This window comes from Numida meleagris, chromosome 3, assembly GCF_002078875.1.
Source record: "Numida meleagris isolate 19003 breed g44 Domestic line chromosome 3, NumMel1.0, whole genome shotgun sequence".
NCBI classification, from domain to species: Eukaryota; Metazoa; Chordata; class Aves; order Galliformes; family Numididae; genus Numida; species Numida meleagris.
In genome coordinates, this window is record NC_034411.1 from 97,236,388 (window position 1) to 97,255,626 (window position 19,239).

The 19,239-nt window shown below is 49.2% G+C and overlaps 1 protein-coding gene across 1 annotated transcript; it reads left to right on the forward strand.

Moving 5' to 3' along the window:
- On the forward strand, positions 12,949-18,142 carry RRM2 (ribonucleotide reductase regulatory subunit M2). The gene is made up of 10 exons (XM_021392620.1): positions 12,949-13,089; positions 13,185-13,262; positions 13,445-13,582; positions 13,712-13,828; positions 14,230-14,363; positions 15,032-15,126; positions 15,870-16,003; positions 16,433-16,537; positions 16,683-16,796; positions 17,194-18,142. Exons 1-10 carry the CDS (start codon positions 12,997-12,999, stop codon positions 17,344-17,346), a joined length of 1,161 nt encoding a protein of 386 aa, XP_021248295.1. The 5' UTR covers positions 12,949-12,996; the 3' UTR covers positions 17,347-18,142.

Consider the following 19,239-nt stretch of genomic DNA (forward strand, 5'->3'; position numbering starts at 1 on the left):
GCCGCCGCCAAGGGCCGCCTCGCTGCGGGGCGGCTCCGAGCCGGGCCGGGGGGGCAGGGCCCGAGGGTGGTGAGGGGCGAGGACGCGGGAAAGAGGCGGCAGAGCTTCAAGGGGTGCCTGGACCTGTCCATAGCCCCGAAGCCACTGGGCAGCGCCGTCCCTTTTTTTACAGCGGACTACTCGCTTTTAACAGCATTTCCCTGCAGGGCTGCTGGATAACAGCTTGGCCGCTCTGCAGGAGCGAGGGCGGGAGGAATGCAGTGCGCGCAGGCGGGAGCACGGTGCGATGCTGGGGGACAGTGCTGCACTGGGGGAGGTGGGCTCCTCGCCTCGGTCCGGGGAAGGAGATGTGCCCTGTGCCTGAAAGATCGCCAGCCTCTGCTAGGCAGCGCTCTTCAAACCCACCAAACATTTCTTCTAATAAATAATGGACTACTCTTACAGATATATATATATGTATACACACAGATCTATATATACAGGTATGTACCAAATCTTACCCAACCCTTCACATTTATTTCTTCATACCTTAGAGGAAGATTGGGTTATTGTGTGACTGCTGTGGAAGGAAGTTGTGGTGAGGTGGGGATCAGCCTCTTCTCCCAGGTAACAGCAATAGGACGAGAGGTAATGGCCTGAAGTTGTGCCAGGGGAGGTTCAGGTTGGATACGAGGAAACATTTCTTCTCAGAAAGAGTGGTGACGCCTTGGCACAGGCTGCCCAGGGAGGTGGTGGAGTCACCGTCCCTAGAGGTGTTCAAGAAACATGGAGATGTGGCACTGAGGGATATGGTCAGTGGGCACGGTGGGGGTGGGCTGACAGTTGGACTAGATGATCTTCAAGGTCTTTTCCAACCTTAATGGTTCCATGATTCTGTGATTCTATGACCCATTGAAGCCACAAGCGTGGGTTTGCCCCATTGTGGTATCTGGCTATCCTGTATGGTACCTCCAAGACCAGTGGCCAAAGTTGAGTCAAGAAACACAATTGCTTGGGCAAAATCTCACTGTCTGATCTCATTTTCAGGTTGCTGATTTCCTGAGTATGAGAATATAGAGACTGGCTGTCCCAAACCATGTCAAAAAGTGTGGTGGCAGTGTGAGGGCAAGGAGGGGTGGGGGCGATGGGGCATGGCAGCAGCTGCCACCGGACCAGGACTCATCACCTTCATTGCTGGAGGGACAGAGAGCAAGGAAGGAGCTCACTTGCTGGATAAGAGGAATAACAGGATCCTTTCCCTGTAAGAACCCAAACAGAGCCTGCGGAGTTCTGTTTTCTCAGGCTTCTGTTCCCACCAGAACTTCTCTAGGGCAGTTACAGACAGTACATTGAGGAAGCTGATCACCATGTGTTTAGGTTTTGCCTTCTTTCCTGATACTTGCTGGATTTTCTGCGAATCTCCAATAGAGATAGATACATTCCTGTGGTACTGGCGCTCTAGAAAGCCACCTTATTTTTTTTTGGTGGTCATCCATATCAATGACAAAAAGGATTAAAACTGAAAGTTAACATATGTGTCACATCAGAACGAAGGGAAATCTCTCCCTGTTGCTCGCTGGTGGTTTCCCCTGTGGCATTCCAAGGTGCGAGCCTGCAGATTTTGGCACTTCTGTCATGGATTTGTTTGAAGAATGGATGCCACTGAGAAGGCTGTGTGATTCCAAACCAGCTTTCCTGGCTTCTGCTACACTCTAAAAAGAAAAGAAAAACAGTAAGGTTTGGACTCTACAGAGGGAGCAGCGAAGGCTGAATCTTTCCCACTGCAAACTGCCGTACCGGCATCACCCCTCAGTGAGCAGGTTTAGTTATTAATCTGCCTTTCAGCATTAACTGGTGTGCAGCAGAAGAGATGCGTGCATTGCTCACATCGCAGTGCCTCTATGACACAATGCTACCACTGCCCTTACTTCCAAAGCCTTTTCCCAGGTGTTGCCCTCACTTGGGTTTCTGGCCCCAAACATCCTGCAGAATGTAATAGAGGTGGCTCTTTGGGGTTGGTGCGGGGCCATGTCCTGTGCCTCTGACCCTGTCCCAATCTGACATAGAAGGAGCTGGGCTGGAGAGTGCAGGGCCAGCAGCTGTCTGCCTGAGGGTGGCTTTGGTGCCCCAAGGAAAACAGCCATGAGATGGACGTGAGCGAGCCTCAGAGAGCTGTCCTGCACAGGATGGAACCTGGGCTGTGGTGGGGAAACCACGAGTGGAGGAGGGGCTGAGGCTGCCCCTATGCAATTAGCAGAGCTGGGCTTTGGCCCCGTGCTGGAGTTTGACTCATCTAATTTGCAAAAGAACTGCTGAGAACACATCTTTAAATCTAAAAGCCTGTTTATTAAGAGTATCCTTTCAACACATCTTGGATTTTACTGCACCTGAAGCATTGTCAACAAAAGGGTTTTTTCTTCCTGCATCCCAGGTGTGAAGGGATGGGTACGGGAGCTGAAGAGCTCCGTGGAGACCTTGTGGGTGTATGAAAGCAGCCAGCAGGAGATGAACCTTAGAGGTGAACCTCCCCTTCCCAGCAGAAACCATGTTCTCATTCCAGTTTTATGAGCTTGTTTCTCCCCTTCAGTGTGGGCAAGGCTGAAGTCTATGAAGACTGGCTGATTGCAGAAAGCCTAACATCCCCAGTGTCAGGCAGGCTATGGGATTTCAGCTAGCAAGGCTTTATGGCCCAGACTTCAGCAGGGCCCAATGTGCTGTAGGGCTGCTGGGTCTGGACCTCAGGTCCCTCAGCTGGGTGACCACATCACCCTCAAGCCCTGTGCTCATACTGCAGCTCTGTATGAGCACCTGCTGGAAGAAAAGATTTGGCAATCACTTTATTTATCAGGCTTCCTAGAGAGGTGCTTGATGCTCCATGCCTGTCCGTGTTCAAGAGGCTAATGCCCTCAATAACACGCTTTAACTTTTGGTTAGCCCTGAAGTGATCAAGCAGTTGGACTTGGTGATCTTTGAAGGTCCCTTCCAGCTGAACTATTCTATTCTATTCCGTCCTGTTCTGTTCTGTTCTGTTCTATTCTACTCTACTCTACCCTACCCTACCCTACCCCACTCTGCTCTACTCTACCCTACCCTACCCTACCCCACTCTGCTCTACTCTACTTTACCCTACCCTACCCTTTGAGTATGCCTGGTTTTAGACCTTTGTCTACCAACCTGCTGCCTCCCATGCCATGATTCCAAGGGGAGCATGTGCTGCTGTCTTCCACAGGGTCACTCATGGCACTGATTCACCTGCTGCAGCTGTGAGCAAGCCCTGTCTTAGCTGCACCTCATCCTAACACCACTAAAGCTTACAGTGACAGCTTCTGCTGTGGGACAGGCCGCAGCCTTGAACAAGGCTGGGTGGCACCAGGCAGGGTTGGGTGGGCTGGCAGGTGGTGCCAGGCTTGATTTCCCAAGGCAGAAGCTGTTACGCTTCCTGGACAGCATCTGATTTGTTTCTCCAGTTGCATGGAGGAAAGAAATAGCCGAGCTTAATATTTTACCAGCAGGCAATAAAGCTGACCTGGTATTCAAACATCTACATGAGCTGACAGGGCTGTCACCTGGCAGCAGGTCTATGCTGGCTGTCCCTGTGTGCCCCCAGCCTGCTGCAGGCTACAGCCAGGGCAGTGTCCCACACATGAGCTGGTTAGAGGCATGCACTGGAATAACATCACTGGCTCCAGCCCTGGAATAACTTGCTGAGAGGCTGTAACGTGATCGTGCCTGATCTCTTCATGGCATGCATGAACTGTTTTGGTGCTAGAATTCCTGTGCCTGCTAAGGACACCCAGGGATTATGGGGTTTTGTAACAAAGAACCCAAAGCTGGCCCTGATAGCACAGGGTGGAGGGGCACCACTAAGTGGTGAGGCAGGGCAGGAGCTCCCAGGGCTTTATCTGGGAAGGGCGGTATGAACGGCATTGCTGGTAGCACCAGCTGTGAAGAGACCCTCCTTTCATCTATCTCAGCTTTAAAGTGCAAAATGATGTGCTTCTACTGGGGGGAAGCCTTGGCATTTTTCTAGTTGAAAGAACATGTACAACTTTTGGTATTTCACATTTGAAGAGACTAATGGCAGGGAATATTTTAAAAGCTTCCCTTTCTAAAAATCGACCCAAACAGCACATAGTTAATGTACAACATACCTTTCAGCATGTAGCTAACTACATCAAGCTGTGCTGTTCTGGAACACAGGGCTGAGGTTTTGGAGCACAGGGATTTGCACTGCATTTACTCTTGTGCTGCGGGGATGTTACAAAAGGGAAGGAGGAGAGGGAGGGCCACTCCCCTGACTTCCCCAAAATATGGGTCACAGATCCAAGGCTTAGACAGTAAACTCAATGACTGCGTTTTCTCTGAAAGGCAAATCTGGAAACACGGAGTAGCTTGACTGGGAATAAAGATGGGCAAATCAGCAGTGCTGGCAAGGAACATTTTTTCTTTTCCAGCTCATGGAGGGGCAGAGACTCCAGCAAAATATGTTGCAACTGAATCTCCCCAGGGAAATGTACAGGCATTCCAGATACCCTTGAGGTGCCCTGCCTGGCCTTTAGCCAACTCTTCAAAACGTGTGAGGACTCCATAGGCCACAGAATCACAGAAAAATAAAATAATTCAGGTTGTAATGGACATCCATAGATCTCAGTCCAACCCTCAAAGCAGGATCATCTAGTACACAGCTTAGGGCCTTGAATAGTGTTGAGTATCTCCAAGGATGGAGATTCCACATTGTCTCTGGCGAACTTGGTCCAGCACTTGACCATTTGCATGGCAAAACCATTTTTTCCCATGCACGCAACCAGAATTTCTCTTGTTCCAGCTTGTGGCCGTTGCCTCCTGTCCCATTGCTGAGCTCCTCTGAGTCACAGATGTCGTGAATACAGCAGAGCATTGACAACAGGCTATATTCGGGCAATTGACTTCTACTTGGGGTTTATTTTAGTCACTGAACATGCAACTTGTCAGCACAGGGGGAATAAAATAGCATCTGCCTCAGCTTCTGACCTGTGAAAACAACTGGATAAAATGATTACATTTGCTCATTTACTTTTCCCACAAATAAATGAGCTCACAGCTTTCAGTGGGCTACTGAAAACCTAGTTTTCTTTGCTCAGGATTATTCCAAACACTCATTTGTATGACCACCAGTTATTGTTTGTAGTGTATATGGAGCTAGACTAGGACCAAACAGCAAGAGGCTAAATTCCCATCGAACATGAGAAGTTCTTCACCCTGAGGGTGGTAAAGCACTGAGCAGGCTGCTCAGAGAGGCTGGGGCTCTCCATCCCGTCAGAACTTGCCTGGCCCAGGGCAACCTGCTCCAACTTGGCAGCAGGCCCTGCGGGCAGGTAACTGTGATGAGGCTCATCCCGTCCAAATGTTTGGGTTTGCCAGGGTGTTGTGTCAGCTGGAGGAAAATAAAGCTGTTGGTTCTGCTGGCAAAGACGATCCCATTGGGAGAAGGAAGAAGAGGCTGGGATTGTCAGAATGCCCGCCTGTGGCATGGAGGTCAGGCCCCACGCAGGGCCTTCAGGCTGGCCAAGGGAGATTGGAAGCTTTGGGGTAGAGGCCACCAGGCCACCCTGCCACAGCCACAGTTTGGGTGTAGCTCTCCAGTTTTGGTAAGGGTGAGAGGCCGGAGCTGTAGAGAGGCAGCCAGGCTGTGTCAGAAGGCCTCTGGGTCATGGACAAGCCTTATTTACCACATAGTCGGATCCTCTGAGGCTATTGTTTGTTTGCAAAGAAGGCTGAACTCCAGTTCTCTGGGTGGCATTGCTGGCTGGGTCCCATGCAGGTGACCAGCATCACACCAGGCCAGTGGGAACGTGGGTAGGAAATGCTCATCTGCCCATCATGCTGTCATTGATTAATGGATGGAAACAAAGCAGCTTGGCAGAATGAATCACCCCTCGAGTTGTTGGCGCTGGATGATCTGCTGCTGAGCACACTAAAAATGGTGAACATGGGCTTGTTGCCCCTGTTTGTATGGAGATTTAAGCATCAAGGGAGTGGTGCACAGGAGGGAAAAGTCTGTTCTGGAGCCGATGGAAGGCTGGTGGTAGGTATGTGTGTATGTATTCATTCTTAGTGGATTTGACAGCTCTGTCTGTCTGAAGGTGGAAAATTTGAGCAAAACTGGGAGAGCAGAGTACCTTATGGGGACAGGCCCCAGGGAGCAAAGATGCTCTGCTTAGAGAAGTAATTTGAAACAGAGCTATGAGATCTGTGATATTATTTACTCATTTCCTTTATTCTCACATGGCTTTCTTCTGCTGTTACTCTGCTTTTCTACAGGCCTTAACCGTTAATTACCATCACACCAAACATGACTGTAAATGATCTTCTGCATGCTTGATTGTAACTTCTGTGTACAATAAATACCACCTGGACATCACCTCTGCAAAAATCTCCCCTTTTCTTCCCCTGGGGCTCTTGTCAGCTCCAGGATGACAGGAAATATCTGTATCAGTTCTCAGCAATGCTTCAGTGGTGTTTGCAGACAAATCTGTGTTTCCCAAAGATGGGAAGAAATTCCCAGAAGGAGGGGTCAGCTGCCTCAGGTGTTTCTAGAGATTAGTGCTCAAATGGCATCTGCCAGTGATCAAAAGGAAGCATGGTTTAATCCAAGAGATAAGCAAGGGTATCCTTTGGAAAAGCAATATATTCTGGTGGGCTTGGCAAGCTGCCTCCAGTAACACCATCGCTTCAGCTTGTGCTTATTGAAATGAAGTATTACATGTTAGCTGGAACCAGCAACAAAAGATCTATCTGCTGAAGGCTTGGAGCAATCTTCACAAGCAGACAGTATGGAAGTTCACTGTCACATCTGCCCTTCTGACCAATTGCCTTGACCCCAAGTGAGACCAAAGTCTGGACCTGGGGTCTGTGGTGTTTTGCAACAAAAGGGAATTGCATTTATAGCTCAGGTCTCATGATCAACAACATGGCTTTGGACCTCTGTTGGACCAGCGATAGAAAATGTATTGGCCTTTAGCCCAACAGGCACCAAATCATTTGTTTTTCCTCCACTCCTGTGTTCAGATAGCCACCTGAGCTGGGCTCACGTTGAAGACATGAAGAACATCCCTTTGTTATTTTTTCTCAGCTGTGTAGCGCTCAGAGACAGTTAGTTAAAGCAGGATGACTTCATGTCACTGAGTCATGAGCAAGTCAAACTTTTGCCTACTGCCTGCTTCTTCTGAGGCAAGTCGGGGCTTCTACGGAGCATACTTACATAGGAATAATAGGTTGCTTAATAACAGGGATTTTGGTGCTGAGCTTTGTAAAACGTCCCTTAAACAGATTGGGTGTTAAAGTTCTGGAGACATTGCTGTAGTATGTGACACTGTTTATTACAAAATGAAGCTGTAAACATGATTTCCCTGTGAAAGCATTGTGTAACGACTAGTTAATTAAGCTTCCCCGCCTCAGTTCAGGTGGATGTGGTTACCTCTGCTCCACAAAGGACAGAACAGAGCACAGCAGAGGGTTTGTTGGCTGGTGTAAAAGGTTCCCACATCCTCAGGAGAACCAGTGCTGAACCTCCCAATAATGGGGGTAGGTTTTTGAAGTGAGCATAGATGTATTTAATTAGAAGGTTCTTTCTTTCTTTAAAATCACAGCTAGAAGGGCTGCAGAAGGGCCTGCCTACACTTCCCTTGGTTGACAATATGCTGACGCACCTTAGTGATTGATAGCGAGCTCTTGCTTTGTGGAGACTTGGCCTGGGGGCTGCTGGAGGATGCCCTTGGTGCTTCTGCACAGGTTCAGGCACAGTGAGTCTCTCCAACAGCACGCCATTGATGGGCTTGGCAGGATAGCTGCAAGGCTTTCAGAGCCTGAGTGCAGCGAGCAGTGCCCGAGTGGTGTTTCTGAGGGCACCCATGGTGTGTCTTCTGGTAGAGGAATGGATGGAGCTGCTAACCGCTGACCCTCACAAGCCTGCCAGAGGTAAAAATAATAATAAATAATAATAATCAGGAAAGTAGGTAGCAGAGCAGGGTCGCACTATTTCTAGCAACTCAGAGCTCTGATCAAGAGATGGACAGGCGAGGATTTTGTTGCACTCGGGCAGGCTGCAGTGTCTTCCAGGCCCAAGCAGTTTACCCGCTGTGGAGCAGGGTGTGGGGCTGCACACTGGCATACCCATTAGCGTGCTCACTGTTGCTGTTTAATCTCCAGCATCTTGTTTGACGCCTCGGTGTAATAATGATGGAAATAATAAACGGTGTGCTACAGAGCCGTGTGCGTGGACTCGCTTTGTGCTGACGGCGGTGCCTTGCTCCCGGCACGGCTTGGTGCCAGCCTGCTTCCAGCTGAGTCAGTTGGCGCAGGCAAAGCCCCGACTCGACAGCTGGCACCATTTCAGGGGCCATTGTGCTGGGTGCAGCAGAGCTCAGTGCACCCTCCTGCTCCGAGGGTCCTCAGGGGGCAGTTATCTCTGAGGTGTGGGTCTCGTCCTCCTGAGGTGGCATGTTTATTGGGCTGCTGCAGAACTATTGAATCAGCACAGAGACTCCTTGAGGGTGCGACCTGTGCCATCCGCTGCTCCTGAGACGAGAAGTCCTCAGCCAGGACTGCAGGGTCACACCGGGAGCAGGGCGCATTCCTGCAGTGCTTTGGATGCCTCTGCAAGGGGTTACTCACACGTCCTGTAACCCATTAACGTCAACCGATCGAATGTTGTGCTGAGGTTACCTTGTCTTGATCGGCCATAGGAACGTTGTAATGACTTTTAGAGTGTGCTGCTGTTACAGGTGTAGCCTTAAATCGTCCTTTTCGGTCATCAGGGGAACAAAGCTCTTTTTTAAGCTGGACAGTAAGGGCGGTGAGGCACTGGCACGGCTTGCCCAGAGAGGTGGTGGGTGCCCCGTCCCTGGGCACACCGTAGATCAGGCTGGATGGGGCTCTGAGCACCTGATGGAGCTGTGGGTATCCCTGTTCATTGCAGGGGAGTTGGACCAGATGGCCTTTAAGAGTCTGTCCCTCCCAACTCAAATGTGATTCTATTACTTTTAATGCGTATCATCAGGAGGGACATGAGCACTTCTCAGTGCTTTGTTTTGTTACCTAACTTTCTTCAGCTTTTTTGCAGCATCCAGATTCCTATATGAAGTTAATACCTGAGTTTCACAGCCTTTATTTTAATCATACTAAAAATGTAATAGGAACCTGCACTGTGCTACAAACACAGGCTGCTACTGAGAGGCATCCCACTGAGATTTCTATTGTGTTCCTAGCGAGTAGAATAAAGGGCTCTTCCCAGCACAGTAACCACAGCAGCCGAGGTCTGCTGAGGGATATGACTTCTTCCTTTTCTTTTTCTTAGTTTCTTTTAAAGTTTGCTTTTACACCAGTTCCAGAAGATCTTCCCATAAAGAGGTTATTTAAGTTCAAAACGAGACTTTTCTTGAGAGGGCTGTGAGTGGGAGACCCTTTGCCCTTCCCTTGGTGAAGGTAAAATTTGACCAGTTCAGCTGGTAAAACGCTGAACTGTGACCAGGGAGCTTTCCTGGACCAGAAAGCTGTTTGTCTGAGCTCACTGCTTACAGACTTCATTTGTCTTTAGGTCCAAAAAACCCCGAATCCACCCCAAAGCCCAACCTCACCATATTTTTTCTCTCTAAACTCCAATCGTCGTTCTTTTTTCTTCACAGTGCTAAATGTAAATCAACCATGACAGGCTGTACAATGTTATAACAGCTTGAACTGGTGTGAGCAAACAGTGAGAAGAATCTAGCTGATAACATGCTCCTAAGACATCCCTGCTGGAGGCCCGTGGAAAGGAGATAAGTGAAAGAACAAGGAAACATTTGTCCAGTTTGGTGAGAGGAGTCACCACTGCCACTGTCACACCGGTAAATGCTGATATTTATGAGCACCTCTCAGATAGTGAGCACTAAATACGTTACCTTTAGGAGTCAGGAGTTGATGCCGTGGATCTGCTTGGATTGCTCAGAGGCTGTGGGGTCTCCTGCTTGGAGATCTCCAGAAACCGCCTGGACGTGGCGCACCGGGAAAATCAGTATTTATTACTCAGATGGGTACCCGGGTTGGATGCAGCCTGGCACAGGAGTTACACCAGCAGGGACGGCTTCTGCTGGGGGCCTTGGCTGCGGCCACCTGGTTTTAATGCTGAGGAAGGCTGTACCTCCCCCAGCTGCTCACAGCCCCTTGGTGCTGCAGCTACAGGGTGATGTCCTTTGTGCTGATGTAGCCCATCTCTCTTGAAGGCTGTGAGTAGGCAGTGGCCAAGTCATGTGGTTCTTGTTCAGATAAAGACCCCACTGTGCCCACTGACCACGTCCCTCAGTGCCACATCTCCACGTACCTTGAACACCTTCGGGGACGGTGACTCCACCACCTCCCTGGGCAGCCTGTGCCAATGCCTCTTGGCACCACTCTTTCTGAGAGGAAATTTTTCCTAATATCCAGCCTAAACAGAGTCATAGAATCACTAAGGTTGGAAAAGACAATTAAGATTATCTAGTCCAACTCTGTGAGGTCCTTCTGGGACCCTGCTGGGGATCCCTTCTGGGATCCCTGGGACTGCAATGCAGGGAGAAAAGGACAGGGCCAGGACTACTTGTTTCTTTGCTGCACTATGGAGTTATTTTCTCCGTTGGTTTGGGGCTCTTCCATCATGGGAGATCTTTCAAAGCGTCCAAGATGTGCTCCCAGTGCTTCCTAGCGGAACACATTTTCCGGCTGTGGAGGGGCGTTTTGTGGAAGCGATGGGACGGGACCCGCGCTGGGTGTTTCCAGGGGGGCATTCACCCTCGGATTGTTCGTTTGCTTCCCCGCTCGGAGGCGTTCGGAGGCCGCGGGCTCCCTCTCCCGTCCCCGCCAGGTTACGGCCGCCGGGGGGCGGATCGCGGTCGCACAGCGCCGGGCTGTACCCGCGGCTCACGGACCCGGGGTACCCACACTGTGGCAGCTCTTCTCAGCTCCTGCTAGCAAGGGAACACCAGCAGTAAATCAGCTGCAGAAATGTATCTGTTAGCAAAGCAAAATAGATGAGATCGCTTGTTGTGCTGAAACCGAACTCCAGCAGCTGATGGGCTGATGCTTTCCCTGCTGTTAGCACCTCGTGTCGAGGGCTTCCCTCCCTGCAGCTGAATGCTGCGATGGGTGCCAGGCCAAAAGGCAGCTGTCCTAATCCTACTCCCAGCAAAACTTGCGGGTAACTGCTGAGCAAGCAACAACGTGACTGATGGAAGTCTTTAAAACCATGGCTGGGAATGGAGGCATCTACTGTGTCCCCAGGAAAGCTGGTTCAGTGCAAAACTACGGCTGATGACAAATCTGAAACCCACTTTTTTGTTCCTGCCTGAAGTCCCTTTCAGACAATTGCAACCAAACTCTGAGAAGCACTGAACCCAGGCTCTGCAGGGCTGTGTCAGGCAGATGCCACCAGAAAAATGGGCACTGAAAACTGTCCCCCTGTGTCTTGGGCTCCTCAGTTGTTGACTTGCACAGCTTTGAGACAGATTTTCCTTGCAGTACAGGGGGTCCTGGATGTTCTGCAAACACAGCAGGCTGGATTTCTGGGGCCAGAAGCCAGTGCCGCAGCAGCAATTGCTGAGGTGCACCAGAGCTGTGCTGTGCTGCAGCTTTGCTTAAGGTAAGCAACCTTTGCTGCTCAGGAAGGAGGGAGCTGGAGTTGCCTTCCGGCACATACAGCTTCATATGAGTAAATGCAGAGGAATGTAACCCAAAGGAATGTTCAATATTCGTTTACAGTGATTGATGAGCTCTGAGAGCAGAGATGGCTGGTAATTTTCCATGTGTGCCAAGAGGGAGCCAAGATGCACACTTGCTCTAGTTAGGCCAGCGGGCTGGATATCTCCTATGTGTCAATTCTGCCTAAAAAGCTGACGGTAGAAGTGATATGGAGGAGTGATGTTCTTTAAATGCCTGGTCTCACTGCTCCAGCTGCCATGCACCCAGGGGCGCTGAGGAAGGCACCCAGACCAGCAGTACTCTCGTGAACTGCTCTGATGACGAGTGGGGCTGATTGGAAAGCTTGATTCTTCCAGCTCTTGGAAGCCATTTAGCACTGATTCCTCTATCTGATGCTCGGCAGACGGCACCTGCAGCACTGTGCCTGGCTCCATGAGCAGCAAGGAACAAAGGCAAGGAGATTTCTGTGAAACAGCAGAGCCTTGGCCTTGTGTAATGCTACATGAGGGCAGCAGGCTGCCAGCCTACAGCTGGGTTCTGGTGACAGACCTTGCTCGACAGCTGTCTTACAGGGTGCAGAGTCCCGGCCCTGTGCCACTGACTTCTGGGAAGCGCAGCCAGCCCACAGCGATAGCACAGTGGCTGCACACTGAGCCCCCGGCCCGGGACACAGCCTGGCCCTACAGTCGGTCTGGGCTGCTGCCCTGGGGCTGCCGGGCAAATGCTTGAAGTGTTCTGTATTTTTTTACCCTCAGTAAACTTGCAGATGACACCAAGTTGGGAGGCAGTGCTGATCTGCCTTGCGGTAGCAAGGCCCTGCAGAGAGGGATCTGCACAGGCTGGATCGCTGGGCTGAGGCCAGTGGGATGAAGTTCAACAGGACCAAGTGCCGGGTCCTGCACTTTGGCCACAACGACCCCAGGCAATGCTGCAGATTTGGGGCAGAGCGGCTGTAAAGCTGCATGGAGAAAAAGAACTCCCCCCGACACAGCCCTAAGTGGGGCAAACGCCGGAGAACCGGACATGCCCGGTCCGGGAAGGCGGGCCGCCGGGGCGCGGGGCAGGCCCAGGGGCGGGGCCTCCCCCGCTTCCCGCGTTTTTTTCCCTCCAAGATGGCCCAAGCGCCGGGCGGGTCCTTCCTCCCGCCATCGCCGCTACAATGGAAGGCGGGGCCCCGGCCGGCACTTCAGCCAATAGGCGCCGGGGGGCGGGCCGTCGCGGGCTCGGCGTGCATTGTGATTGGCAGCCGGATGTTCAGGCGCCAAGTTCGAAGGGGATATAAAGAAGCGCGCGGCCGACTCGCGCCTACTTTCTTCCCGCGCCGCCGCCATGCTGTCAACTCGCGTCCCGCTCGCCGCCCGCCAGGAGCAGCCCCGGCTGTCCCCCATGAAGGATCTGGCGCTGAGCGACAAGGAGAACACGGTGAGCGCCCTCCCTTCCTCACTTCTTTCCTCCCTCCTGCTGCTCGCCGGGTACGACAGAGATCTCATCGCTCCCGCATCTCTCTCTCTTCACAGCCGCCCGCGCTCAGCAGCAGCCGCGTCCTGGCCAGCAAGACAGCGCGCAAGATCTTCCAGGAGAGCGAAGGGAAGCCGGTGAGTGCTCGCGGCCCCGCGCTCCCCTTTGCCGCCACCCCGCGCCCCCGCGGCCATCTTCCCCCGAGGGCTGCCTCCCCTCTCCCCTCCGCGCTGCCCCGCGCCGCGCTCCCTGCCGCCCTCGTCCCGCCGCGGCTCCCCGCGGTGCGGTGCCGTCCCGACCCGCTCTGTGCCCGCCGCAGGTGGCGCGGGGCGCTGAGGAGGAGGAGGAACCGCTGCTGCGGGAGAACCCCCGGCGCTTCGTCATTTTCCCCATCCAGTACCACGACATCTGGCGGATGTACAAGAAGGCCGAGGCCTCCTTCTGGACGGCGGAGGAGGTGAGGGGTCCCCCGGTGCTCCCGCACCTCAACCAGTTTCCCCACTGCGCGCTCTGGCGTTGCTCCCCTCGGCCGCGTCTCAGCCCTGGGGCCCTGGCACACATCTCAGCGGCTCTCGCTCGTGTGTAGGTGGATCTGTCCAAAGATCTGCAGCACTGGGAGTCCCTGAAGCCCGAGGAGAAGTACTTCATCTCTCACGTCCTTGCCTTCTTTGCTGCCAGTGATGGCATCGTGAATGAGAACTTGGTGAGTGTGTGGAAAGAGCCTGATGTGAATGTCACTGGGCTGGCTTTAGTACCCTCAGTAATGTTTTTAGATTGCCTGGAGAGGTGGTGAGTGCCCCGTCTCTGGGGACCCCCGGGGTCAGGCTGGATGGGGCTCTGAGCACCTGATGGAGCTGTGGGTGTCCCTGTGCGTTGCAGGGAGTTGGACCAGGTCCTTAAAGGCCAACTCAAACGATTATGGGTCTGTGACGTGCAGCTATGAGGGGTTACTACTGCTCTTCATATTGCTGCCTGAAGCCCACACATCCAGAGTTAATCTGCAGAGTTCTCTGGGCTGAGCAGTAGTAGTTGCAGGCAGCAGTAACGCCTCTAACCTGCAGCTTGGTTATAAACGTGTTCATAGATGCTCCTTGTTTCCTCTAGGTGGAGCGGTTCAGTCAAGAAGTGCAAATCACAGAAGCGCGTTGTTTCTATGGCTTCCAGATAGCCATGGAAAATATACATTCAGAAATGTATAGTCTTCTCATTGACACGTACATTAAAGATTCTAAAGAGAGGTTGGTATTGCCTTGTAATGAAAGATTTGATGCTCTTAATTGTTGATAGCTGTGCTGTGTTTCAGTCGCTCTGAATTGAAAACTGATTTTTGGGTTTAAACTAGGTTTATATAAAATACTGCTGAAAGTGCTGCTTAGGAGCAACTTCAGTTAAAAAAGAAATCTGCTCTTAAGTATGTGAGATCTCACTTGGGTGGAGTGAAACTGCAGCCACTTAACACTGAAACTAAGGAATGAAACAATAAAAGACAACAGACAAATAAAAGCATAGATAAAAACTACTGTAAGCCTTCACGTGGTGGGCCCACTGAACCTAGCAGGTGGCTCTGTAGGATTGTTTCTCAAAATCTTAGCTCTTTGGTCACTAAAGACTGGAAGGTGGTTAGCCTGTAGTTTGGAAAGCCTTGTTCAAGTATCATACTTGATGAAACAGGATTGTCCTGGATACCGTCGTAGGAATTCATGTGCTGGCCTCACAGGGAAAGTGATGTAAGCACAGTAGATGGACATAAATGGAGCTAAACTGATGTAAAATAAAATGGAAAGAATACTGAAGTACTGGGGTGAGGCAGCAGACCACTTGTAAGAGAACAAGACCATCTGTGGCCATGAATGTTGCATGTGTTGTTGTAGTAATGTCTCATACTGATGAGTTCTTTGCTTTTCAGGGAATTCCTTTTTAATGCTATTGAAACATTACCATGTGTTAAAAAGAAGGCTGACTGGGCCTTACGCTGGATTGGGGACAAGAAAGCAACATATGGTGAGCATGTCTATTGGAAGCACAGTGAAATTCCTTCCCTAGCAGAACGGAGGAACCACTATTTCTCTAGACTTCAGGGGGATTATTTTTGTCACAAGATGAATGAATAAATGCTCTTTAGTGTAATTATCGAGATGAAGAAAATCTTAATCTTGCAAATGGGCACGGATATTAGTAAAATCATTGTTGGTCTGAATAATGACAACTGATGTGGCAATCTCTGTTCACTTGGCTGTTTGAGCCAACTGCTGACATGTGGCCAGAACAGTGCTGGCTATTCTCCACTAGGAGACTCCTAACATTTGTAGGCTGTGGCTCCTCTGCCCTAGTGATTCTTGACGCCTCACTTCCAAGGTGAGATGAGATCACAGAGGTCATTATTTTACCTGTAATAAAGAATGCTTTGTGGCCATTGTCCCTCTTAATGGAGGGATGAACAGATAGTGACTTCAATTTGCTGCTAAAATGACTGCTCTGCGCAGCCTTTAGAAAAAGGTGCTATTGATGGTTAACCTAGGGGAAGGATTCTTGGCTTCATCTACTGTTTTCACTATCATGTTTTAAAGCTTTACTTAGTAACAAGAAGCATTTACTATAATAGTTTTAAGGATGGGCTGTAGCATGCTTCAGTAGAATCTTCTTCATTCCTCTTTGGAGGATTGTTTGCTGCTCTAATGACAACTTCTGAGTGTTAATCCTAGTAAGCTTTCTGAGGTTGATATTAATCTGCCTTCTCTTAACAGGAGAACGTGTAGTAGCATTTGCAGCAGTGGAAGGAATATTCTTCTCTGGCTCTTTTGCATCAATTTTTTGGCTGAAGAAAAGAGGCTTAATGCCTGGGCTCACTTTTTCTAATGAACTCATCAGTAGAGATGAGGTAAGAATCAAGTTAAGAATCAGCAGTTAAGATGGTAATGTGCCATGTTGCTTGTTGAAGCCTCTATTTTAGAGCAGGAATACATTTAGAAATGGGCAGACTGTAAAGCTCACTGAAGTATGTAAACATGTGGCATCGTGGATCTTAGAGCAGCAAGTGAATGGAAGCACCAGTTAATTAACTGTAAAGCAGCATCAAGGTTCTCACCAGCTCTTGCTGGCAAGGTAAACCTGCTGTGGGAACAAGTGCAGTTGGTATGGCCTGAATTCAAGCATCCCTCCTGGTTAGGCAGAAAGTTCTGTGTAGATACCAGCAATGTAGCAAGTACCAAGATGGTGCTTAAACTTCAGGCTCTTTATTCTGTACTGCTGATTGGAGCAGTTCTTTGAAATCAGTATTCCTTAAAGAACTTCTGATGCTTTTTTCAAGGGTTTGCACTGCGATTTTGCCTGCCTCATGTTCAAGCACTTGATACGAAAACCATCGGAGGAAAGAGTAAAGGAAATCATCATGAATGCAGTTCTCATAGAACAGGTAATTGTCTGCTCCTTGTTTGGGAACTTGATCACAATTAAGCGTAAAGCTGCGGAGCTGTTGGGTATAACATTACCCTAGACAGTGCAGAATGAATGCCAGCTTCTGTACACTGTATACTTCTGTATACATCTATTATCTGCAGGAATTCTTGACGGAGGCGCTGCCTGTTAAGTTGATTGGCATGAACTGCACTTTAATGAAACAATACATAGAGTTCGTAGCAGACCGGCTGATGTTGGAATTGGGATTTAGAAAGGTAAGGCTAATACACAGAATCTGTCATGGGGGAAAAGATCGTATTAAGTTTAATTTCTTCCAGAAACTCAAATCCTGGAATGGCAGCAGTGATATTGGTATAAACCCAGTTAGTAGTCCCACTGTTAGAAACTGTTTGGATATCCACAGAATAAAAAGCGAAAGGATGCTGATGAAAACTGTGTAAGAGTTGCTGTGCTTCTCTACTGATAAGCTGTAGGTTTAAGACAGAAATGAACATGGTAGAAAAGGCTTGGGACCAAGATTGGTTTACTTAGCTATTAAGCCCACCAGCAGAGTCATTGCACGCCTTCTTTACCACTGGTTTCTTTTTAATGTTTTCTTGTATCGAAGATTTGAGAATCCTTAGTGACTATAGGATTGCCTTTGCATTTCAGATATACAAGGTGGAGAATCCTTTTGATTTCATGGAGAACATCTCTCTGGAAGGCAAGACCAATTTCTTTGAGAAGCGAGTAGGTGAATATCAGAGGATGGGAGTCATGTCAAAGCCCACAGACAATTCTTTCACCCTGGATGCGGAGTTTTGAAAGGACTGAGACATGAGTTAGTGCGTATGCTCCCCTCTTTGCAAGGAAATGTCAAGCATCTTGAGTCAGCGTGCCTTGATTTTTGTGTTAAAATTCCACTCTTGAAAAGCGTGGTGATACTGGTACTTCTACAGAGGCTAGTGTAGCTCCGACAGCAGGATCCCTTTTTATTAGGTTTTGCCAAAGGTGTTAATTCTTAGAATGCTTAGGTGAAACATGTTACTCTTATGAAATGTAGGCATCATCCTTCTGCTAGATGGGGGGTAAAGGGCAGCTACCACTAACTAGCTTCTCCAGCTCTGCATAAAGAAGCAGTTGAGAATTTCTGGTCTTAAACTCACTGAAATACCCTGGAGGCAATGGCATAGCATCACTGCTTTCTTGGCAGGTTTTAAGTTTACTTTTTAAAACTATTATTTTAATAGTTTGTACATAAACCTGGCACTTTATTTTTCAAAATAAAGAATTGTCTTGTAATACTCTAATGGTAAAATGCAAGTCTAAGTCTTCATAATTCTGGAGCCTTAAATGTCGTGACTTGTGCTTCTTTTCCTGGTATGTCAGATAAATGGATGGTGCTGCAAAACAGTGATATTTAAATCTCTGGAAGAACATAAGGAAACTTGGTATGGCGGGTGAACAGACTGATAATAATTACTGATACTCTTGTGTATTGAATAATAACATGCCACTGGCTTTGGGCTTAATTGCTTTTTTGATGTCTGGGAACATTATTTTATTTAGTAATAAAGAGCTGGTTGGATTTGAAGCTCTGCTAGCTTCAGTGCTCCAGTGGGCAAAGCTGTGTGTTCATTTCCTTCTGCACTGCAGACTTTCTGAGGAAATGCAAGTTCTGCAGGAAATAACTTCTCTACCGTGTGGTTGGTGGATGTTGAATTAAATGATCGTGGCTACCTGGAGGTCTACTGCTGTAAATGGATGGTGTTTCAGAGGAAAGCCAGCTAATTGCCTGGGGCAACATTCTCTGGTTCTGCATCTTGTAGTTAGGTTGGTTTTAATGTCAGCGAGAACAAAGAATGTGCTGCTAAATGACAAGCAGTATGCTTAATACAGCTATGGTAATGGCATGTGGAACGTGGAGAAGTTTCCTATGGTCTTGGGTTGAGTTGTTGCAAATGAGTTGCAGTGAAACCATGTTAATTCCTGGTGAGACTGAAAGTCACTGAAGTACGGATGCTCTTCCATGATCTGACACCTCAGTAACAAGGCCTGCCCTGCAAGGGTGCCTTTCTTCTTTGTGCCAGTCTGGTTGGTACTTCACAGAACTTAGAGCATTTTCATGAACTGAAAAAATGAGTTGGTGTCTTCCTGCAAAAGGGCTCCCTCTTTGAAGCATATATAAAATGCACACATTGTTTCTTTGTAGAGAATTAAGTGATTTGCTGGTCTTCGCTCCTTCCCTTGTGTGTGCTGAGGCTGATGCTGTGTGATTGCTCTTCTCCTGAGTCTGAAGCTACCAGGACATGCATGTTTCTAAAGCTGTCTTAGGGAACAAAAATCAAATTATTTCTAAAAGCCCCACCCCAAAGCCTGGCATGCAGGGCAGAAGGTACAAGACTTGTTACAGACAGCTCTAAAATGCCCTTGCAGCACTGACGTTGGTAACAGGCCAGTGAATACAACAGACTAGGAACATACTGGTAACTTGGGTAGAGACATGTTGCACTGAAGAGCCAGGCACATCATTGTGAAGTACTGGAACTCGATGCTTGTTTCTAAAGTTATTAAGCAGCTTTCCTGCTAAATACCAGCATACTTCTTTTATTCAGCAAACTGGATTTTGTGCTTTATTTTTGCTTGTCTTAGTTAAAGCTTTGATCAAATTAGTTCAAAGCATCAGAACTCAACGGTGTTATTTAGAGTATAAGTGAG

Excerpts from the sequence above, each read along its gene's own strand:
- RRM2 (XM_021392620.1), top strand. The coding sequence starts at position 12,997 with ATGCTGTCAACTCGCGTCCCGCTCGCCGCCCGCCAGGAGCAGCCCCGG. Across the intron at positions 13,263-13,444 it reads AGGAGAGCGAAGGGAAGCCG|GTGGCGCGGGGCGCTGAGGA; the intron begins GTGAGTGCTCGC and ends TGCCCGCCGCAG. Across the intron at positions 16,797-17,193 it reads TGGAATTGGGATTTAGAAAG|ATATACAAGGTGGAGAATCC; the intron begins GTAAGGCTAATA and ends TTTGCATTTCAG.